Source organism: Macrosteles quadrilineatus, unplaced genomic scaffold, assembly GCF_028750875.1.
Source record: "Macrosteles quadrilineatus isolate MER2022 unplaced genomic scaffold, UCM_ALF_1.0 Scaffold_2__2_contigs__length_208266976, whole genome shotgun sequence".
Taxonomy (NCBI): Eukaryota; Metazoa; Arthropoda; class Insecta; order Hemiptera; family Cicadellidae; genus Macrosteles; species Macrosteles quadrilineatus.
In genome coordinates this window covers 175339707-175364593 of record NW_026542595.1, presented here as the reverse complement: position 1 = coordinate 175364593, position 24887 = coordinate 175339707, and the positions used below count along the sequence as shown (strand labels likewise).

Sequence of the window (24887 nt, the reverse complement as noted above, 5' to 3'; positions counted from 1 at the left end):
CAACCATAGACCAAGCGACCAAGCAACACAACAACCGAGCAAGCAGCAAGACACCCCCACGACAACATTGTGATGTTCTCCAAATGGATAAGTATCATCATACTATACCCTCCAGCTACAATTTCCGGTCTTCTCTCATCAGCCGAAATAGCTCAGTTGGGAGAGCGTTAGACTGAAGATCTAAAGGTCCCTGGTTCGATCCCGGGTTTCGGCAATTCCTTTTTGTACTTTAGAGAATAATTAATTTCCTTAAATTTTTTGTTAACATAAGAGTTTATTAATTTGTTATTCAGATAATAAAAAATAACCATATGAAACGTCGTAAATGTTATGTGAACATTTCTTTAATCCCCACATTTATCATTTGTCCATAGTAGGCCTATTTGTGTAGGGAATTATAAAATCTATAATACTTAAAGTAATTTTCACCGATGCCACTGCCGTTCAGAAATGTCAGCAGTATTTATTATGATTTGACAAGAAATAATTTTTGTTGGATATTTTTTTAGTTTTGTAGAAAGCATATTAAGCTATAGCTATTTTATTACACAACTAACTATCAAAAGTACTATCATAGACTAAGCTGCTTTATCTATGGTACTATTTCAGCATTTCGCCGATCGCCGTACGCCGTACGTTGATTGACAGGTGCTGCCAAGTGGCATATAGTGGAGAGATGTGGAACTAAAAGGTCCCTCTGACTTGTGCTGCAGCCTAGTGGCAAACTAATACACCAGTTATGTGCTATTGAGATTGAGAACGTTTCTTTCTTTGTTATAGAAAAGGTATTAACATAGAATAAATAAACACCAATATTCTTAGCATAATTATATATTTAAATTATATTAGTTGTAAAAAATCTAATAAAAAATAGCTGAAATATCACGATTTTGTAAAATGGGTTAGATAAAGGCTAATCTAGTTAGGTTTCCCTCATTTTACTAACAACCATTGACCATAATTAATGTTACAACTAAAAAACATGATATTTTAGCTATTTTTTTATTCGATCTTTTTGAACTTGGTATCGGTTAATAGGAAATTGAAAATGCCAAATTAAAGTTTTAAAATGTTTTAGCCATATTTTAGTAATTTAAGTTAAAAGGTTTTAAATGGACGTAACTTTGTTATTTTATAAGAAAATTACATAATTCTATTTTTAATTACCTTTTGACACAGTTAATTTATGTGCAAAGTTTGGTTTCCGCAGCTTGAATAATTCTTGAAACTCATAAACTGTTGTTGAACTTCATAAACGGTTTTGTAAAAAAATACAAAATGGCGGCTAGCGGCTAAACGATTATTTTCAACTTATGTTTGTATGAACTTTTTTGGTTAGATTGATTAGCACTATCAGCCCCTCAAATTTGTGACGCATCTTTATGAACACCCTGTATAACTGTTTTAAGTATCCTAAGCAACCCTACAGATGCAACAAAAACTCTTTCACCTATCAACACGTCCGCATTAAATTTCCTTAACATCTCATCATAAAACTGCACCTACAAATTGATCTTTTTTCTATGAAAAAATGCAATTGTGTTTTTTTCAGGTCGTGTGGAGGATAGTCGCAGTGGTACATTGAAAAGGTAGGGATCGACCGAATATTGTTTATAATTTTGTATTTAAACATGTTTCTTTAATTAAAGGTGGTTGTAGACAAAAGTGGATTCAAGCTTATGTAAATCGTTGTAATTAAAGTTCGAATGAAGCTTTTTAACGTCTCGTAAGACCTCGTTAAAATCAACAACTTCGTCGTTAATCGTTATGACTGCGAATTTTGTTTGAAATCCAGAAAGAGAGGATAAGTCTTCAAATAAAGTACAGTAGTTGAATCGTCAACACTTTCGTGAAACTTGGAAATACTATTTTCACGAAGAAGTCTTATGATACTTGTGTTATGTTTTGTACGTGCATAAACTAATTGAACTAGCGTTTACAGTAAAATTAAATCGGTAATTTTAATTTTTAAACCATCGGCATTATTGTATATCAAACTAGTTTGGTCTCTAATATGACTCTTCTGCTTCATTTGCACAATGTCGACTTGCTTTGAGTATACTGTGAGAAAATAAGTTACCTTTGTTTGAGGTCTACAAGCTGAACTTTGTCTCGTTCTACTATGTGAAATACGTAGAATTTTTTTGTTGAACTAGACGCTACATAAGTTTGTATAGTTTATAGTTCTCGAAAAAACAACAGTGAAGTCAAAAAATGAACAATTTGTGCTGAAACTGCAAACGAAGGTGAGTTTGAGGTAAGCTATACATACATAGTACTCCATTAGCTCATTTAATAAACTTTAAAAGCGAGTGGGACGTAGTGTTACTTTACTAAACTTTTCAAAACATGACAGTTCACCTCTTCCTTTTCAGTCTATAATTTGTACTTCCTCCACCTATATAGGTAGTTTTGAATGGTACAAAGTGTCCGTGGCAATGATTGAATTTTTAAAGTAAAGTGTTTCTACAATGTTTCAATAATTGAAGTTATGTAAAACCCAATTGATTTGTTAAATCGTCAAACTGTTTTGGGTTACCTGTACCAATATCGCAGCTAATTTCGCCAAGGGAAAACTTACTACCATTGACTATATAACCACAAAATGACTATAAACCACGTTGTGGTTATATAGTCAATGTTACTACCTACGTTTAATACTCAGTATTTCTTTGGGTAGTTGATATATTGACCGTGGTTTTCTTGGCGCGTTCAAGAAGATAAATATCTTGCTGTTAGCATAGGTTCTGGCGTCCACCGCTGGGAGTGCCGTATAGTACGTAATAGATAGTGTCAGTCACGCGAGGGTGGTGACGTCACACCAGGTGTCTTGGGATCATAGACTGTTATTCGCTGATCCGCCACCTCCAACATCTGCCCTAGTAGCTGGAGATAGCGGGGCGAAGCCCTAGGCTCCATTGTGGTATTGTAGCGGACCCTTGAACCCTGAAGGATAATAGATGAGGGGATCTCCTGGTCAATACTACGCGGCCCGGTTCATTGATATGAAAGTGATTTTTTACATAGCCCGGTTTTTAGCAAATTATTTTCATTTGTTAGTTTTCCCTAATCTTTAAACATGTTTGAATACGGTTCATAGAGTTTTATAGGTCTCAGTAGAATGGATTATGATTACATTTTGGTATGTTTGCATGTCATAGTTTAAACCCCTTCAATTGTTGCACAATCTACAGTGTTAGTGTTTTAGTCCCTGTATTTTAGTGTTTTTATTTCTGAGATTCGCTTGAAAAATCGGCAATATGCAATGTATTGGCAATGTATTTTATCCTTAAAAGTTTTATGTAATTAATTAATTGTACACACCAATATTCTACAAAATATATTTAAACTACTAATCTGCCATCTTTTCTCAACTCGGTAAATTTATTTTTTTATTTTTGTTTAATTCCAGCTAAGCTGAATCTCTGTGTGTGTACCATTGACAGTTGATACAAGTAGAAGTCCTCTTCTCTTGTTTAAGGTTGTAGCCATCAGTTTTAGAAAAAAAATCAACGTTGTTGACTCAAAATGGGATATCTATATCAAGTATCAAAAAGTTGATTATAACACTCAGTCGACAAAAAAAATACTAATTACAAAATCCACATTTCCTTACACAAGCATGTCCTTACATTTCCTTACATTTCCTTACACATTTCCTCTGCATGCAGCAGAGTTCCGAAAAAAAAAAACATCTAAATGAATCCTGTGGACAAAAAGAACCAAATACAGTACAGACCGACAGCTGTGCTGCGGTTAGCATAGGTTCTGGCGTCCACTGCTGGGAGCTCCGTGTTGTACGGCGTACGCGCTACCTTCAGTATCCAATAGTCAATGGCGCTACGTAACTACACGGCGCTCCCAGGGGTGGACCCCAGAACCTATGCTGATCACAGCACGGCTGTCGGTCTATATTTAATTTTTCTTTGTCTGTGATCCTATGGACACTTTTTCCTGTAGCAGCATCTCTATTACAATCAGTCCGTGTCTGGTTCCTTCACAGGGTTACTCAACGCACGTAAAATTACGCGTTTCGTCATCTCGTTGAAAGACTGGTTTTTACAACCTAGGGAGAGCACAAAGCTTCTTGTCTGGACTTCCTCGGTCTGGAGTATTGTTGTTATTGTCCATGTGGGGGGGGGGGGGGATAACAGCTGATGCCGAAAGCTGTGCCCAGCTGTTACAAACAATGCCTCCCCAGTAAGGGTTGGCCGGGGCGAGGCCCTGACGTTACGAAATGTGGTTGTTACGACATCCGACTGGTTCTTCAAGGGAGACTGTTGTAACTCCCGTTATAGATGGGGTGGTCATGTAGTATTATTAGTACTCGTATGTAATTTGATATTTTTGAATAAGCGCCAGCATGTCACGTAATGCTTAGGTCCAGTGGGGTAAAGTATTTGCCCCAAGAAGATGCTGCTCTTGTCGGTTTGGCCAAGGTTATAAACAAACTAGTTAAGTAAAAAGTGGTAGGTAATCTTAAAAATGTGTATTGTATCAAGTTTTTTGCTAAACATTATTCAATATAACGATTATAATTGAACTTTTTTTTTAATTAAGGGTTTGAATGGTTTGATGCTTCGGACGTCATTGCTCAAATATGAAATAGAGGCTACAATTATTTAAACATGTTTGCACTAAACCTAAAAAAGTTCCACCTACCGTATACCTAGTTGTCATTATGGTATTTCTATCTATCGTATTCGTAGTAAGAATTAGGTCAAGGTCTCGTTATGTGACATTTCCTAATTATGTGATATAACAGAGCTTGGCCATGCTGATTAGGTTAAATGAAAAAATACATCTTACCTTGGGAACAACTATATTTCATCTTACACTTACAAACAAATAATTAAACATTTTCCAAATGAGATGAATCACTGTGGGACAACGGAAGAAATACCACCAACATATTGTAGCTCTCAGTGAAATGTCAATGTCATGTCATCGATGTGCTCACAGTTTGTTTCCTTGTTCTTTTAAATCTTCCATTTCTGCTTCAAAAATAACGTTGTCGATTTTATTTTTCACCATACACTGGATCATTGGATTTTTTATTTTTCGAATCCGACTGGCAACATACTCTACGTACACTGAGTGATCATCCTTTGTCAGTTTCTGCTCCTGTTGGATGTCGTCATAGCAAGTCTCCACTAGATGAAACGCGTCGTCCGTTCGCCTCCTCTTGGCACCACGCTTGGAATTTCTGTCTTGTTTCGGTGTGAAAAGTTTAGGCCTACTGCTTATTGAACTTGTAGAACCCATTGGTGATGGGGTGTCACTTGAGAAACCAGATCCATTGTCACTCAACGGTTCTGCGAATTCCACAATAGCTTGTTGGGTCATATTCATATTAGGCATAGATGATCTTGAATATTTGTCGATTAGAAATTTAAAATAAGGAAGACCCCACCACACCTTTCGTTCAGACGTCCCGGTTCCTGATCTTCTCTCTCTTCTGTATTGCACCATTAGGCTTTCAAGTTTCTTGTTGACATCCTCCACGTTCACTCCCAACTCAGCAGCAATACTCGCATAAGCGTCCTTTCGTTTACACTTGTCTCTGTAATCACTGTTTCCGTTGTCCCACAACAACTTGTGAGATTCGTACAATTGTATCAACTTAACAGTGTTTTCCCGATTCCAAAATTCTTTGCTCATGTTAATTAAGATGACAGAAGCACAGACAATATAATACTTTAATGATAGAAGTAAATAAACTCACTAGGAAACACTAAATACTCACGACACAAACGTCTCTGGCTAGTAACTGACTCAGACTGGCGGCAAACATTGAGAAGTTTATTGCTCTGACAGCGAACTCTAGCAAACATTCTCTCCAAACAAAATGGCGGAGCTAGCCGTCGACCGACCTCCTCCCCTCCCTAGCTCGAGTTTTGTTTTGTTCGCCGGCTCGTCCACACTGGAGCTCGAAGTTTGTTTGGTTTTATAAACCAAATTGATTTATAAAACTTGTATTTTTTTCCAGAGAATTATTCAAATTGTGTTTTAGATTGAATATTAGCACAAAATTCATAATGTATGCGTACAGTATTCGCATGTTTAAGCGTGGGTTATGTATTCAATTGTGTTAATGCATTATTGTTAAATACTTTACACAATTCATTAAAAAATCCAGTCACTATTCGATTACAAACTTAGACTGATTAAATGTAATTTCTTTTCTAAATTAGAGTTTAAAATCCTAATTCATTATAATATATTTTCCTCGTTAGATGCATAGTAGGCCTACTGTGATACAAAAAAATAGAATAAATATTTGTCTATGGTACTATAAATTCGATACATACAGTCGGTGTATTAAAAAAAATAAATAATGGCAAAATCAAAACCGAAAATATTTACTTTTCATAAGACTACACAATTTATTTATCCGTGGTGCGAAATCTGCTGGCAAATTACGTTCGCACAGCAAGAAATTGGCAAATAAAATATATTCTGCCTCCTGTGAGGTTTGAACTCACGACCCCTGGTTTACGAGACCAGTGCTCTGCCACTGAGCTAAGGAGGCTCGTGTCGGCTGGGCCGTGCTAGCCGCTCATCTCTAATATCAGCTGGATGCTGTTTATGTTCGTGCAGTAAACGACTTTGTTTTGTATTCATCGAGACAATCTGTATTTTAAATGCAAGTTGGATTACGATAAGACATATTTACATGATAACTTGCTAAAATATTTGTTTAAACGCTTATCTTTACCAATGTGTTTTGTTTGAATCTTCGATCACATTGAAATTAGGCATGCGGTTTTCAGGTTCCAACTCCTTCGAATAAAATCGTAAATATGTAGTTAAATTTCCTTTGTCAGTAAAAAAGGAACACGAAATATTGGAAACGCCAAGCGCAGTGTTTACAGGCGAATCTTGCACTAGAATTCGTTTTCCAATCCAAAGCTGCGCTCAGTTATTTATTTTAATTATTTAATTATTTTCATCGTACAAGTTTTGATTTATTGGAAAAACTCTCTAAAATTATTAAACTTTAAATGTCCTTTTGCTGATATACAAGTTTTTCTTTTGCAAATACTGAATGGTACTGAATGAGGCGAAAAATTTCTGAAATATAATCATTGTAATTGTGTTTTTTTTTATATTTAGGCCTTGATAAAGTTCACAATTTGTAACGGTCTGTATAATCATCAGCTAAATCGAGGGTGTATAATAATCGTTATGTTGTAATTTATTTTCAAAACTACATTTAGACAGAAAATTGGGCTTTTGCAGACGCTTATGTAACGATACAAATTCAATATAGTAATGAATAAAATACCCATCGCTGGAAAGGCAAAGGATTGTTATTTTGGCTACATAAATGAGTAGTCTACTCCACTACGTTTCTATAGACTAAACCGACTTCACCTCAAATAGTTTTTCTATTTTATTCTCGTCATTTTCAAACTGTTTCCGATTACCATGTTGTTACTGTATATTGGTCATCGCTATGTTGGTTGCTATGCTGCCATGCCGTCATGCTATCGTGCCGGGTCATGCTGATAGCAGACTGCTGTCAGGTGCACAGTAATGGGCTGTAAAGTATGTAATGGTGGGTAGATGGTCCAGACGCAGTTTACAGCCTGTCTGCAAAAACTACGCCCTTGAACTCTGCTATTGTGCTGTAATGTTGTAATACCTCCCCATCTCCCCTTCTTGCTATTACGTTATTATGTGCCATAACATGTCCACAGAGAACTTGGGAAAACGTGGAATATGGGAATGGGAGGCAATAGTTATAGTAGGCCTACAGTATGGCAAATCGGGGATGCTAAATTGATTTCATGGAAAGTTATGGAATATGGAATCGGAATCGTGTTCTTTGCAATTAAGGACTTGCTAGGTTCGTAAAAGTCACAAGGGTCGTAATTTTTGTCCGATTTTGATTAAATTTGGTTTAAAGGTGTAAGGCGAGATAAACTTGAATGAGTTCGCGAACCAGCATGGGCATGGGGTAAAAAGTGGGGTTTCTCATTTTTGACCCTCAAAACACAAAATTTCCCAATTTCTCCTTAAATCTTTTTAAAGAGCTAAAAAAACAAATAATTTAGTATATCAAAGTGTTTTTGTACGGTTATTGGTAATAATGGAATTAAAAAAAAATTGTAAATTTAAAATTCCCATGTTATTCTTATGGAGAATATTGTAAAATGTTGTAATTTGCTTGTTTGTGGATATATTTTAATTAAACTTGGCAAATTTATTTATTTTATACTAAGCTATTTTATATTTTACTAAAAAAATTCTTGTAGCAGCAAACCTAGGTACTCATTAAACCTAATGTTATTTAAATAGATTTAATTGAAAATCAATTCAGACAAATGGAAAATCGCTTAGTCAGCAGGTTTGCTGCGGCGGGAGTATTTAATTATTTTGTGAGATTTTAAATGGACTATAATACTCCATAACTAGTAATCTATTATTGAAAACGTCAAAGGTAACCAACCCAATAGTACTAGATACATTAAATTTATTAGTGCACTACTGACAATGTTGTTTAACCTTAAATGCACTCTTTTAGTTCATACGAGAGACAAACCTTAGAAAGCTTAGTGTGTGAGTTCCAAATTATCATAAATAAAAATCCAAAATGGCCACCACTGGGAAATCCCTTTAATCAGACCTGAGATGAAATAACACCAGATCGTGGGTGTTAATTTGACGTACGCAGCTTTTGCCGCGGTTTCCATTTCCTCCAATTTCCCGGGGAAAGCCTCTTCCCGACCCGGGGATATTTGCATACCGTTTGTGTTTGGGAGGGGCGACGAGAAAATGTAAATCTTTGAAATATCCCTGAGATAACCAGCTGGCTCTGAATATAATGTGGTTGGTAGAATTTAGCTAATTCTGTATGTTAATGACATTGTGGATTGTTTTTAATCTGTGAGAAAAGTATTATTTCATTTTCCTGTATCAAACAATCTGTTTTAGTCGTTTAAAAACGTAAATGTGATTTTTTTTTCAATTTGATCTATTCCTGCTAGTAGTTTTAGGTTGTCTGGAAATTCTTCATTTAATTCAAATTAAGTTTACATCGAATCAATTTCCAATGTGGTACAGTATAACGTAAAGCAGCATTAAGTTTATTAGGTTTACAAATACTATGTGGTGTTTACTGTTTTAATTATTTACGTATGTGGTTTTTATTCGCGACCATTGGATCTTCGGACATATCATTGTTGGTATTTACAGTACAAGATACATAATACACTAATTATACGTTGCATAGCGACGCACATCTGTGAATTTCAAAACCTAATATGAGTGAGTGAACGTTGAATGGAGTGAGACGATCAATTATCAATTATTTAAGATGGTGACGCCATTATGTGCGTATTTTAACCAAAATATGATTGAAGGAAGAGTATAGGATGAGTGGTACGATCTTGTAGTCTTGTTAGTGACTAAGGCCGACATTTTCCTTAGACACAGTGATAATTAGTTCATACAGCTAATGGCCACTAAGGGACCTACAGTTTATTGTGGAATCAGAACCACATTTTTGCTTTGGTAATAACTAATTGGTCTATTTATCAGGATAGTACTGCGGATAGTCGTAGTACTCACTAGTGCGAGTGTTAATCCACACCAGGGAGTATTGCGACCTCAGCTGGATTACAGGACGACGCCATCGTCTCGGTCATCTTTGTGATATGGACCAACTAAGAACAGCTGTTTCTTTGGTCAAGTCTGATCAAGGACTCCTGTTCAGTTTGGGACCAACCAAACCTATAGTTCCAGAGTCCAGACATCCTCCGTGGGCCGACCCTGGTCACCGCGGACGGACGACGCGACGTCGACCCACAGTATCCGCCGGATATGGCGGCCGTCGCCACCGGAAGTCGCAACTTTTGGCCGTTTTTCCAGATCAATGCCTTAACCACAGACTCTGGTAGGTGTCAACGTCAACCCACGGTTGTGGTAAAGAACTGCATAAACCCCTCTGAAACCCACCACAGCTGATGCATAACACATGTACATTGGTAGACAGCGTTGGTGGTTGAAATATGTCTGGGTCGCGTTTTGTACATAATCAAAGTACGTGGTCGGGGGGAGGGTAGGACGTTGATTAAGAGGGCCGGTTGAGTTCAGGGTAAGCCTAAAGTTCTAGCCAGGTACAAATTGGGACTTCAGATCTTGGTTTACATTTTAGTTTTGCTTAATTGAAAAGTTAGCGTAATCGACAATGCAAAGCGCACTCGGTCGGTGTGGATGCAATCCAACGACCTAAGTATGTATTTAAAAAACTGGCTACATCATAACATTAGGATGGAGTGTCTAGTCCTATCTATAGTCAAGCTTCTACGTACCCAATCCGAGTAGCTGGCTGGTATAGTCAAGGGAAGAACGTTGATTTTACCATGTAGGGTTAAAGTGTAGGGTGAAAGTTAGCTCAGATATGCTTTTAAAACTTAGCTAGGATGGTAGAATATTAGGTACAATATGACTACATACTTTGAGGGTCGTGAGAATTAGGTTTCCTAAAGTAAAAATTATGGAAATATGAATCAATCGTAACTTGAACACTTTTTGGAAGGGGAGTTGAAAGTGAAGTGCCATTGAATAAGGATCTAAAAAGATGGTTTGAAAGTTAACAGGTTGTTCAGCGGTGGCCATTAATTAATCTTTTATTCGAAATATCATACAGTAACTCAACTTGCATTTTTAAATTGGTTCACTACTGTCATTGTTGACCAATAATTATTGTCAACACTATCCATGCTCGATTTTATTTACTAAGTGTAAAAAAAAAAAACTATTTCTATTGACAAATAGCATCGATAGATTACCTTGATGGCAAAAAAATTCCAGAACAATTTAAAATTGTTCGCGAAAACTACAGCACTGTTAACTCCAAAATTATTACGCACACAATGCTTTACACTATTGTATAGAGAGAATAGGAGAAAATTGAACGTAGCGCCTGCAGAGAAGCAGTTTCATTGTTCAACACACTGGTGTACTGCAGACAAAGCCTACCCGGAATATACGGGCGTTGGCGGCGTGATTGCTTCCCAGGGCAGCTCTCGTCAACCGTGAATACTGCACACTGCCACTGCACTGTCGAATCTGTGTTCTAACTGTCCAAAACAGTTTACACTAGAATTTAGATGTTTTTAGCTTCCAAATTTGTTAACAACTGCGTGTCCAATTTTTGAGTCGAATCAGGCAGTTTCATTATTTTTTTCTTACCGAAGTAAAGAATAGCACAGTAAATAAAATAGCAAGTGTTCATTTATTCTACGATAAAAGTTTGTCAAAATGTAGTTGCAGTATTGAAAAATATAGTAAATAGGGTGGTCGGTATGTTATGTATTAAAATTAATTGTGAATCAGTTTTGATCTTTGACGTTAAATTTTATCCTCGATCTGTTGTTATTGTAAGCGTCAATGCAGGTCTAAATACTGATTGAAACATATGAATTATCAGGTCCTGCTTGGTTTTGGCCTTTTTATGGTTATGGTTGCTTTTTCTGTTGGTAAATGTGTGTGACGAAGATCAGTGATAGGGATGATAGGTTGATAATAGATAGTTCAGTGGCAATAATGGTTCGTTCCCTGGTTTTCGGAGCGATAGACATTGACATTTTCTGTTATTATAAGCTACCTGTAACAATACACTATGGATAATTGAGGTTTTAGGTTATGCCTCGGTTCTGACCTAACCTAAACCAACCTTTACCTATCATAAACAGGATTTGAAGATGTGGGGGGGGGGGAAGCTCGAGTAAGAAACCGTTCTTCCTACATAATAGCATTGGATATACAGTTAAACACTCTGTTATATATCCAATGATAATAGGCGTTCTTAGTAATATAGACTTCCAAGGTGCTTTAATACAGTATAGGAGAATGGAAAAACAACCTGCAACTGTCAAATATCAAAAGAATTTAATTAATTTAGTGATAGATAATTATTTTGTTTACATTTCCTTATTAGGTACCTCAATTAGGTTATCTGAATTCCATTTCCATACCTACATATCTAAAATAACGTGTTAGTGGTTACTGGTGTCTAATTTTACGGAAAAATAATGATAGCTAATTGGCTGCAGACTGGCCAAGTTATTTTTGTCACGTTGTAGGTCACGTGTCTAATTAGTTATCGGCGTGGCGCGTGCAGAGCGACGTTGCAGCCCTTGTATTGACGGTTCGACTTGGCAACGTCGCCCCCCACCACTGCTGTTGTCACAGCACAGCTGGGTTCAAGGACTAGTGACGTAGCCGTATGAGCTCACTGCTACGTGTGTTTCCCGCGCTCCTCCCTCCCCCCTCCCAACCCTTCACTACCCTCCAGTTTCCATTACATCTTATTCTTCTTGCTCACTCTCTCGTTTTTCTGCTTCGAACCGTGGAGAAAGACAAATTAAGAAAATGTGTACGGTTATTTGGAAATGAGAAGGTTGTCGTTTTTATGGTCCTAACCTTAAAACTTTAATTAAGTTCTTGTATGTTTATCTATAAACAATACAGATTCCAAGATTCCACCCCGCTACGTAGCTTTTCTAAACTTTCACTATGGTCTATCTAGCGTATAAAGGCTAGTTTCAATTTTGATTTTTTTGTAAAAAAATGTTGGTCATTTTCAAATCCAAAACCGGGCGAATTTTTGAGATGGTTTGAAGTAGTCTACCACCAAAAATCGAAACTACAGACAACAAAAGCTAAACTTGTCAACATTGAATTATACTACTGTAAATTTAAATAACCACGTCAGTTGATTTCATTTGAATAAGGTAAATTTTTAATAGGCGACACTTCTTTAAATTGAAAATCCGTGATGAGGTGAACGCAACATCTATTTTTCATCCTTTATCACCATGGTGGTTTAAGAGGTTAGATTGGGATGAGAAGTGGGAAGTGGCACATATGTAAGGATAGGTTAGTTTGTTTAATGATTGCTTTGCGTGTTTACATACATACAAAATTCTTGTTTACATCATCTTAATTTGAACGAGGCAAATTTTATAAATGTTGGCCCTCTCCTTGAAAAGGCATTTTTATTGCAAAATGACATCATCACCAGTTTGTTACCTATGGGAAAGCCCAAAGCTATTATAGCAACCGTTAGATACTATGTAGGCCTAATTTTATAGCCTACTTTCACTTGATCGCCTCAATCAAATGTCATTCGCCTCATCACTAATTGAAACAACGATGATAGATGGCTAGACTTGTGTGACAATGAGTAAGTCAGTTGCTGGACTGCTATGAAGATTCACAGGGACTTTCAATCTGCTAACTTGTTAAAACGACGATTTTCATGGTAAAATTCCAGAAATTCAACAAACTTTTAGTACAAACACTGTACTAACAGGCTTCAACCCTCTTGCACAGTTTGAGGACTGTATTGATTGGTCAGGTCCGCTAGGTTGCTCTCTGTCTACCAATCGTTTCCTCTTTGTCGTGTGCCACAGTAATTTGTCATCTCGCGGCTTCCGCAATGAAAAGCTCCTTCTGAAGGTCCAGGATACGATTCTGCAGCTTAATCGCAGGATGGAGCTGATTACGATGCTGACAAGGCCATTTTTTAAGTGTGGGTTACCAATTGTCTAGAAAACACTATGGGTGAAACACATTTTCCTAAAGATCTGGGATGATTACCGGAATCACTGGATGAAACTCTTATGGAAGTTTGAATTAGGAGATTGTATAGCCAAAAACTGTACGTATCATGACTTAGCTAATGCAATATTATTGCCAACTTTAACTCAATAAAATTTTTTTGATTAAAACAAACACTGTGTTGTAAAATACAGCAATTCTTAAGTGAAAGTGCCTAGTTTACGGATTTTGCATATTCAACTCTAACCAGGCCATTATTTTTTTTAAAATTACTTATTCCTTGAGATTATTTCCTTCGTGACGTCATTATCACTTCCAAACATATTCAACCGCTGTATGTAGAATTTTATTTCAACTACTTACTTTTAGCTCATATTTGCTAACAGTGATTGATGTGATTAAGGAATTGTTTACGTTATTATGTAAATATTTCTGTGTGCAAATAAAGTTTATTTGATTTGGTTTTCTGCACGTGATTTGGATTCCAGAGTCATGATGATATTTCGTTACCCCGTTCTTAACAAGAATTTCGTGAATAAGTTTGTGCAACGCCAAAATTAAGTGCTAAAGACTGTATACTTAAGAAGATATCGTGATATTTTTATGCCAACTTCATACATAATTTGCACATGGCCAAGATGTTCATGCTCAAGCCCAAAGCAGTTCATCCAAGTTCAACAGAGGTTGAGTCATTGTGTGTCGAGTCTGATGATATTTGAACACGTGCTTTCCTTGCCCTTACATCTGTGACATTCTCACAAAATGTGACTCAAGTAAGGTCGAATATCTTAACACTATGGTCGCGAAAATCTTTACTTAACACTTGTCCAAAAATGTCAATGCAATCTCTTCATTTGTCGTGAGAGTAATCACTACTTATGTGTAGTAGCTTTGAATGTGAATATAACAAGATATTTGATATCCAATTTCAGTTGTAGTAGTCTTGGGATTTCCTAAAAATAACTAGTTAGATCGCAAATTATTATAATGATTAATTATACTATTTTATCCTTACGTAATCATTTTTTTTTTCAACGAAATAATAAATAACATTATGTTTAAGTGTGTGTGTGTGTATGGGTGAGTACAGAGATTTATTATAGAGCCAGAGACTACGGTTCGATTTTCATTAAATTTTGACTACGTACTAAACTTTGATGCCTCCTGGTGGTTTCTAATATATTTATTTTTTATTTTTAAGTTGACTAACTCCATAAAACCCATTAGATAACCCAAATCCCCCCTTAAAGCTCTAGCCATATTGATGCATCCCTGTCAAAAAGACACCACCACTATATCATTGAAAAGTAAGGTTGAGAACAACTTTTAAAATTAACATTTTGTCACAAAAAACGAATTAGTTAACGATATAACGCAGTTTTGTTGTATCAATACAGTCGTGTTAATTCTGAGTAGCCGATATTTTATTTGCTTGCTTAAAAGGATAGGAAAATTGATTCCAGTGAATAAAAATATTGTCCTTATTACTTTTATATGTGGAATTGAAGAAAGATTACCCCCGATTCCGACACTATTTTCTCTTCTAATTTGAGCTCTGAACTCTTGTATAATTGGCCTATTTAAAACACGATGTTTAAATGCCAAGCCTCAACTTGGAGGACCTCCCACGATTTCAAGGTAAAGGTCAGATTCAAATGACGTCAGTCTCCAAAGTAAACCTCTTATGACATTTGTGGACTTTTAAAATTAAAAGGTATCATAATTATGGTAACTGTTATAATTAGTTCTTGGACGTAAATTATTTTGGTTTGTTCAGATTAATCTGTTTGTATAATTTCCTATCGTTTTTCTTTCTGAATAACTTCTTTCAACTCCATTTAAAATTTGCATTTTTATTACTTTGTAGAGTTGAAAATTATTGTGTAAAAATAGACAGGCTACTTAAAGTGATTCGAAAATGTTACTTATCTGTTGGTTTGATAATAAAGTTTATCTATTCTATTAATTTTGTTTAATCACACTGCTCATATACCTTTTAAAATATCCACAACGCACACAATGTGTTGGTTTCGGGAAATCGGGTGGGTATTAATTGCGCTAACTGACCTGAGTCAGGTAGTCGGGTATTCCTGAATTGCGCCGAATGCTCCAGGGAGCCACCTGATACGTTCATTAAAGTAGCGGCCCTATTTGATGGTATAATTGAGTAGGTTAGGTTAGCTAGGTTAGAATGACACGTATACAAGGATTGCCACGTATTCCTTCTGCCGGCAACACACCCCCACCTGGCTTGGGCTAGGCGCAACTAAAAAACATTTTTGGGGAACCTTTGAGGGCTTGGCGCAATTAAGGAACTCTTTAGCGCAATTAATGCACGACCGGAAATCCTTCATTGCTATCAAGACTATACAGTATACAGGAAGTAACTCTTTTCAAAATCTGCCAATATTCCGATAACAAAAAAATTACAGTACAACAAAAAAAACTTTCCCATTGGAAAACCCAGCTAAGTATGTTTCATGCGAAAGGTTTTCCAACTGCGACATGTGATATTTGCATGCAGCCTTGAACATGAGTCACCACTTGGCGTCTTGTCGCTAGTTCATATTTGTCTTTGCATTACCATTACATGTGACTGTCTGTAGTGTCTATAGACTCGTATTTGTATATCATTATGACCTTCACAGGTACACAATCATTACAACACTTTGGTGCACACTGCACACTTGGTTGGGAACGAAGCAGGTGCAATAGTGTGTATATAATTTTATTTGTTCTTGTAAAGTCACGTGGTTGAAATTGTAGAGAATTTGTATGGTGAAATTCTGAGGTATATTTGAAATATTGACAGAATTAGGAGAAAATATTCTGAAAGATTGCAATTTAAATCTTTGCAGTGTACAGCAGTTAACTAGGTATTTATCCTAACAAGAAGATCACGATACAAGACACTTTCCTAGGAATTCACCAAAATGTCAAAATATTTTAGAGGTGTTGTATTTACATAATTCATTGGTCATATTATTCACAGCAGTAGTAAAGAATTTGAAGTTGTACACATAGAAACAACACAGTCTTTATTATACCTTTTTAGACCGCGAAGAGATATTTCGCATTCTTTAAAGATCGGTTTCAAATTTAATATTTAAAAGATGCTAAAAAAAGACTGTATGTTAAAAACATTATGCCGTTTTAAAGGGGGGTACAAAGTACGGGTTTTCTGGTTATAATGTATTTACAGAACTACCTATACAAAAAACATATTTTATCTCAACTATGTTTATGTGCACAGCTAAAAATAAACCTAACCAAATAAACAACCTAGTAAAATATATACCGACTAAGATCGTAATAAAAAAAAACTCATTATCGTATCTAAAGTTCAAATTGTACTACAAAAACGGTACTTTGGTATTATACCGAGCACACCTGATAATTATAATCTAAATTAAGGTTAGACTATATTTTAGGTTAGGTTAGGAAGATTTTGTTATTTAAACTAATTAAAATCTTATTTAGAAGTCGATTCATCGGTGTGGTCGGTATAATACCAAAGTACCCAAAAACCCCGAGTAGATGAAGTCCTCCCAAAATTAAACGCGCTCTTGGAGCGTTCAACAATTAATTTGAAACGTCTGATGTGAGTCCATGTTCCGTGGTTCCGCTGACGACCACAACACTGGACATGGGAGGGTGGACTTGGACTGGGAACATCCCGATAGCATCTTCTGTGTGAACTGTACAGTGGTCTGACGGAACGATGGAAGGGAGTCGTCGGCACAATAGAAGTGTATATTCGAAAAGTAATTGATTCGTGATAGCATCCAGTCATCTACAGCTAGAATGGTTCTTTGGGCTTTTCAGAATGACAAAAAGAATGCAAAACTATATATATGCAAAACTATAATTAATGATGTTCGGAACGGTTATGCAAGTTTCTGCAGAGGTAAATCAAACCAATTCGTGTTTAATAAACAGCTGTTTCTGTATTCTTGGTTAGTGTGTGGAGCCGTATTCAAACCATCATTTTATACAGGGTGTTTCAGAATTAGTGTCGGATATTTTAGGGTATTATTCCTGGGTAAGAAACATATCCAAATATCATATTTAAACAGTCCGGAAGTCTTTATTTACTCAAACAGCCGCCATTTCGTTTTTTCCTTTAATATTTTTTTAAAAGAGAATGGTATAACATACGGAATTGAAACTTTGCACAAACATTTCTGACTACTAGGCAAAGCTACAAAAAGATTATGAACATTTTCCAAATGCATAAAACAAAATTGCGGTCATTTAAAATTTTGTTTCTTAAATAACTCAAAAACCGTTGATTTTATGAAAATTTTACAAGAATAACTTTTTTTAGGTAATTTTATTACAAATCGATTGACACCTTAATTTTTACAATTGAACGTATATTAACTGAGATATGGCAGTTTTAGTGATACGTGACCACTGGAGGCTAGTTGTAGAGCATGCGGCGCCATGAATATTGTTGTGGCAGACTTTAGCCCGCCGCATGCACTACAACTAACCTCCAGTGGTCACGTATCACTAAAACTGCCATATCTCAGTTAATATACGTTCAATTGTAAAAATTAAGGTGTCAATCGATTTGTAATAAAATTACCTGAAAAAAGTTATTCTTGTAAAATTTTCATAAAATCAACGGTTTTTGAGTTATTTAAGAAACAAAATTTTAAATGGCCGCCATTTTGTTTTATGTATTTGGAAAATGTTCATCATCTTTTTGTAGCTTTGCCTAGTAGTCAGAAATGTCTGTGCAAAGTTTCAATTCCGTATGTTTTACCATTCTCTTTAAAAAAAATATTAAAGGAAAAAACAAAATGGTGGCTGTTTCAGTAAATAAAGACTTCCGGACTGTTTAAATATGATATTTGGATATGTTTCTTACCCAGGAATAATACCCTAAAATATCCGACACTAATTCTGAAACACCCTGTAGGGGCCTATATTAAACTTGAAATCGAAGTTCCTTAAGTAATTTAATACAGGTAATGTGAAAAGTGGAATTAAAGCAAATTCTCTTACATAGCCTTAACATATTTAAACATTAAATCATTACATTTTAACATCATGGTGAAAGTTTAAACAAGAATTAACGGCTAATTAACTTGGCTCACACAAATTAAACCTTTTAAAATCAGATAAATTTGCATTAAATTATTTCTGTCGAAATTATAAACATATCGTTGCTAACTTTCTCTGATATTAATTTAGTTTCTGTCATTTTCAAATAAATGAAAGGAATCAATATTTACCAACTTATTTTTCAATTGACTATTGGGTACGTTTTCTGTGCTATTGGATAATACAGTATCCTTATTATACTCCCAAAATGCACATTATTTATTTGGTACAAATTCTTGATTTTCTATACATTAAACTAAAAATGCATTCACTACCTCATATACAATGATTTCCTATTTGTATTAATCATTGTTTATCTTCATATTCTTGTACTTGAATTGATACAAATAATTATGTCACATTGAAAATTCTTTACAATGGATTAGTAACAAATGATTCAAGTTCTACTTTGTTTCGTCATAAAAATTATTCGTTGCATAATACATCGAATTACACCTTGCCTACTTTTGTTGAATTATATTCTACAATTCTACTTTGTACTTTGTTGTAATTTATTACAATACTTATTCAAATTTGTTCCAATAATCGAGCACACTTTCAATTTCCACAGCGACGCAAGCACGCTTATTTGGTCCACTATCACAAGGCTACATGGATCAATACGCAACTAATCCATCCCTGAATATCACAATAGTTTGGTTCAATAGTTATAATTGCGTCCCGCTCTTACATGTCAGGATGGCCGAGCGGTCTAAGGCGCCAGACTCAAGTGGAAACTTACCGTGCCAGCCACGGTTGGGCGTTCTGGTCCTCATCTGAGGGCGTGGGTTCGAATCCCACTTCTGACACTAACTTTTTGTACAACGAACTTGCACTTTAGTGATTCTTCTGTAATTTTTTCTTATAACAAACATCAATATTTTGTGGGTGTTAAAAGTTACTCTTTGTAACAAAGCTATTCAAGGCTAAATTGAATTATACACTTTCGCTTTACTTTTATTCCCAAACTACGCAACGCAAATAAACTTCGTCTATGAATTACCTAATGATAAATATTATTTACTACTACAAAGCGAATACATAAGATACCTACAAGTTAGTATATTAAAATGTATAAATAAGTTATATTGTAGAACAATTTCCGATGTATAATTTAAATTTTGTTTGTTTATATCACTAGAGGACAGGTAAACAAGTTAAACATCTTACAAATGAAATAAGACACTCTACTCAGCGAGCTCAGAACATTAAATACTATCCTAGCTCAAGTAACGGACACAAATATGGTTTAAATTTATCAAGCAGATCCATTGATTTAAATACACGTTTAATCCTGTATAGCAAGTTAGTTTTAAACATCTATCTATCGTCCACAAAATGTCTCATCTCTATCATAGTTTATAAAAATCCCTTTCCATATCAATGTCACCAAAATATGATAAATATACTATTTTGATAAAAGTATTTTAGTCGCGTAATTTAATCACCGATTTGCGATGACAGAAATAAAACAGAATAATTGTGTCCACATGTCCAGTATATCTTTGGACGTCCCGATACAGCGAGCGGTGTGTTACATGACCGCTGCAATTATTTCAACGTGACATTTATTCTGGTCCGGTCACGCACAAGTTATTATTACTTCAGTTATACAATCAGTCTGTGTATTTTGACGACCACAATCCTCTAAATGGAGCGCTAACAGCCATTCTATATGGGTCCAATATGTGGTGAATGGTAGGCTATTTTTATTGTGTGTGAATTTTGTTATGCAGTAGGTACACGTTTTTAGATTATTATTTTATCAATGTATTAGGGGTATTGGTAAGTTAGTCGAAATTTTTGTTTTAATTAAATTCGTGGTATTTCGATTATTATTTCTTATATAAATTTGATGAACATGAATGACTTTTTATGCAAACTAATTTTGGTGAGTCATTTCCGGATAATAACAAAGCCTGGTACAACCTGATATATTGATTCGTGCATTGAATATTAATAGTTTACATTCCATAACTTGATAAACTAATGAGTAAACAGTTATGAAATAACACGGTTAAAATGACCCAATAGTTATTCAAAGTTAAAATAATGTTATAGGTTTGAACTTTTAACAGTTTGCTCGGTGGTTAGCAATATATTGGTAACATGCCAGGTTTCACTTTAAGATCCACCATATTGAATGTTAGTTAAACCATCTATTTTGTTGAACGTGCAATTCTACTTTTGCAGCAACCGTAGTTGTAGTTGTGGTTGGGAAGTAAATTCGTGTCATAAAATACCGATTTTATCATGCTCCTGTATCAGTTTTGCTTTCACTACAAAAGTTAGGACATCTTTTCGTACTTTCATTTGCTTGTCTTTCAACACATACCCAAACATTGCCATCCTCATAAATCGTTAACGATTTTAAGATACAGTATGTTTCTAGCATTTGTTAACCATCTATGTGATATTGTGGCCAAATATAACTAGGTTGGGAACTTCAGTTTGACCTCTGGAATTATCACCAGAAATTGAAGTACACGTTGTAAAATGTACGTACATTGTACGTGAATCAAGAAACAAAAATTCAGTCAAAATCAGCACACTGAAGTGCAACTAGGCACGCAACACGCATTTGAAATACTTCCGATTTTACAACAAGCTTAATGCACTTGGAAGTCATTAAAAGTCAATGTTACACAGTCATGTTCTACTATCACCACTCCAGTTAATGGCTCTGCGCTGCTCACTTGTGCCGGATCAGTGAGCATTGAACAGTGAGTGAGCATCAGAGCATCGTCAGTGAGCAGGCAGTCCAGGTTCTGGACCACTGACCAACCAAACCTCCTTTCCACCCTGACTGACCACGGATACACAGCTACGCACCGCCTCCCCTCACCCGGCGAAAGAAATACAAGAAGTTTGATAACAACGAAGAAACAAGAGGGAAGGATAACTAAGTCTTGGAAAGAGAAGAAATAAATTAAAGAAATACAATACAAGTCCGGAATCAGTGAAGAAACAAGATTGAAGAAAGATAGCTTAACGTTTGGGAACACAGGAACAGTAAAGGGAACAAGATCAAAGAAAGATGCATGGAATAATAGTCTGGGATTAGCAAGGAAACGGGCGAAAGTAAAGACCATGTTAACTTGGAAGTCTGAGAACAGTGAAAAAGGCTAGAGAAAGCTATAGGATTATGTTTACGTCTAGAAGAAACAAGATGAAAGAAATATAACTTGTGGTATGGTAAGAGAGAAAGAAGAGGTGGATTTATAAATGTTCCCATCTACACGTTCCTACAATGTTTATCCTCATATCCAATCAGGCTACCCAAACTTATTATGCTTTTTATCCCACGAAAACGTAAAGAAACGAAATATTAAGTGATAGCTAGTGAATGTATACGATGTACGGCGTTTTCAGCCAGAACTAGCCGTATTTTAATTCAAGCTCATTCACAGTTCCAGCCTATACAGAGTTATAAATTCCATATATCCGCAATAGAACCACCCAACAAAGTCAATGGAACCTGAAACTTGTTACCAAAGGTCTTGTTTTCATTATATCACAAATGAAGATCCTTTCGCTTCGTCCTCGCTACATGTCGGTCACGCAGGATCGTCACGTGGTCAAGCGTGACGGAGCGTGACGCAAGGAAGGCCGCGACCGTGACCGCGACGTGATGCGTGACGCTAACTGTTCCACGCAACTACTCACGGTTGTATAATCAACAGGCTCTTCAATGGAACCGTGATCCCGACCAGTGAGGGTGACGAATGGACTTTACTGGTAGTCTTAACGCTGATAAAAGTTGACTTCCCATTCCCATGTCGAATCTGCCGTCAGTCTTGAAACAAAAAAGGATAGTTGAACTGACAGAGTTCGATGATTTTAGTCGCACAGGCCAATCTTTTAACCGAGAAAAAAGGAAAACTTTAGGTGGATAACTTAATTGGCTCATCGAAATCGAGCCTAGAGTGTCCATGTGCTACATCGCATGTCACCGGACGAGGATCAAATTACTTTTCGGTCTAGATTATAAATCACGCTATATAAAACTTGAGATACTGCATGTTCAACTACGTGGAACTATGTCGTAATCCACACTGTTTTTGCCAGATTTTCTGAATTTAGGGACCTTCAACAACACCAAAAATGGTTCATAGTGTAAACTTCTTACAATAAATAGTATTATTGGAAAGTGTGTGTTTCAAAACGAATAATTTTCTGCACAGATTTTTATTGTTTTTGCAAAATTTTAGTATATTCACCATACAAAAGTATGAATCATGTTAAAATAAAAGTGTTCAAAAACATCATAAATTCAATCTCAAATTGGTAGTTGTTGCTGGGTGGCTTTCGAACGGACATAATTGAGTTGCTGTTTAGTTCAGTGGTTTACTATAGAGAAAATACAATAGAGCTGATAGTTGCACGAACTATATTACTGCAGTGAACCAAGAACACTATTGCATTTTTTTCTGTGTTGAACCATCACACAACACTGTTATCATACTGCTTTTGTTTGTAGTACTTTTCAAAAGTCATTTATTTAATAACTACAATCCCAAGAGTAAACTATAAGGAAATTAATAATTAACATCCAATATTTTGTGATAAGAAATTTACTGCGTAAATACACAACCATAACGTTTCTATGTCTAAAATAAAAGTCCATAAAGTTATTCACTCAGTCTTTCATCTCCAGTCTTCAGTTTCTCAGTTGGACCACTCTCCAGGCGCGGCTTCGTCCCTTTCTTTCTGCAACTCCCGTCGTATCTTGATGTCCGTTAGTTTCTGTTTCTTCCTGAAGTATTTCAGCTGCTCCAGAAGCACCAGTCTCTTCAGTTCCTCAGTCGACAAGTCTCTGGTCTCCTCGGTCTCTTGCAGTCTACTTTTCCTTTCAGATTTGTCCATCAGAATCTCCGGTTTGACTATAGTCAGTGCTTGTCCGCAGTCCTCGAATGCCATTTGGTTGTCGGTGATGCTCTCAGAGTCTTCACTGAAGCTGATTGTGTCGCATTCAGATACCAACACTTCAGTTTTTATCTGGCCATTCTCTTGTGTACCTGGAACAATGCGATCATTGTTAGCTAATGTAGTAAAAGGGAGGTAAAGCAGCTCTTGTTTTAGGGAGCTATCCGCTTTGGTAAACAAAATGGCACTTAAAGAACGTTTCACCATAATGAAGGTTAGAGAATTGGATTAGAAGCGTGACAACAAAATAGAATGCTAATACATCAATTAACAGTTCAACATGCACCCCAAAAACTTTATAAATCTATTAACTTCAACAAAATCGTCAACTATACCTTTAACGTCTAGAAAATGCACAGTAGGGTCTCTCTCCATAAACTCCAAAAGCTCAGCCTCCCAATCCTTCAGGTTGACAATTCTGCCCAAAGCTCTCAGCTCCCCTTTCTTCTTCACCCTCGACTTCATGTTCTGCAGTTTCTTCCACACCTGGGCCTCGGAGACGTCGTAGTTGAGCTCTTCTTGGAATCTGTCCTTGATCGACATAATGGCGTCGGTTCGCTGCTTTCGGGCATCGGGAGTGTTAGACTTGTTGTTGAGGATCGGATACTGCGTCACCATGGCGACGAACTTCTTCATGTGGTCTAGAGAGAGGTCGCCGTCCGCCATGGCTGGAGATGGAGACGCGGAGTACGTCCTCCACACACCAGAGCAAGTTCTCAACTGAGGCGGAGTGGGAAGTTAGAGTGTGAGAGAGAGATGGTGCGCGCGCAACTGCAGATGAGCAGCCATTCGCATGGATGAAGTGCCTACTCCTACTTCCAGAATCCATCGCGCCAAACCTATGATTACTGTGATAAAGATGAACAACACCGGGAAGTAGTGTTTAGTTGCATATCATTTGGAGTTGAAATATTTTTTATGCTATAGAAGACAATGGAACCTAAATTATCTGTAAAAACTATAGAACGATTGTATACGTCATTTAGTTACGGTTCTTTCTTTTCTATGCTTGACGTTTCGTTAAGTTATTTTTTTAAATAGTGTTGTCGCTTTCCTTGAATAACTTCCGTCTAAAATCACAGTAGGCTATATAGTTTAGTGCATTTTGAGTTTGTCTTTAAAATATGTCAATTTTGTAATATTGCCAAAGGATTCGTGTTCATAGCATTTTTTATCAGATCGCAATTTACTGCATACACAGCAGCAAGTTATAATCACACAATTTATAAAAAAAACTCATTTTAAAACATAAAGCTTTGAAGATATGATTGTTT

The 24887-nt window shown here is 36.1% G+C and overlaps 2 protein-coding genes and 3 non-coding genes across 5 annotated transcripts; 2 read left to right on the top strand and 3 right to left on the bottom strand.

Annotated features, from left to right (window-relative positions):
- The first annotated feature begins 141 nt into the window (after window positions 1–141).
- Trnaf-gaa (transfer RNA phenylalanine (anticodon GAA)) lies at window positions 142–214 on the top strand. Its single transcript has one exon. It is a non-coding gene; the product is annotated as a tRNA-Phe (tRNA).
- A 4591-nt stretch (window positions 215–4805) lies between these two features.
- LOC128985924 (uncharacterized) lies at window positions 4806–5803 on the bottom strand. Its single transcript, XM_054405914.1, has one exon. It carries the CDS (start codon window positions 5659–5661, stop codon window positions 4957–4959), a length of 705 nt encoding a protein of 234 aa, XP_054261889.1. The 5' UTR covers window positions 5662–5803; the 3' UTR covers window positions 4806–4956.
- A 657-nt stretch (window positions 5804–6460) lies between these two features.
- Window positions 6461–6532, bottom strand: Trnat-cgu (transfer RNA threonine (anticodon CGU)). Its single transcript has one exon. It is a non-coding gene; the product is annotated as a tRNA-Thr (tRNA).
- Window positions 6533–19380: 12848 nt separating this feature from the next.
- On the top strand, window positions 19381–19496 carry Trnal-caa (transfer RNA leucine (anticodon CAA)). Its single transcript has 2 exons — window positions 19381–19418; window positions 19451–19496. It is a non-coding gene; the product is annotated as a tRNA-Leu (tRNA).
- A 3777-nt stretch (window positions 19497–23273) lies between these two features.
- On the bottom strand, window positions 23274–24313 carry LOC128985925 (uncharacterized). The gene is made up of 2 exons (XM_054405915.1): window positions 23949–24313; window positions 23274–23705 (listed from the first exon to the last, which is right to left on the bottom strand). The coding sequence occupies exons 1-2, from the start codon at window positions 24277–24279 to the stop codon at window positions 23356–23358; spliced, it is 681 nt and encodes a 226-aa protein (XP_054261890.1). The 5' UTR covers window positions 24280–24313; the 3' UTR covers window positions 23274–23355.
- Window positions 24314–24887: the final 574 nt, after the last annotated feature.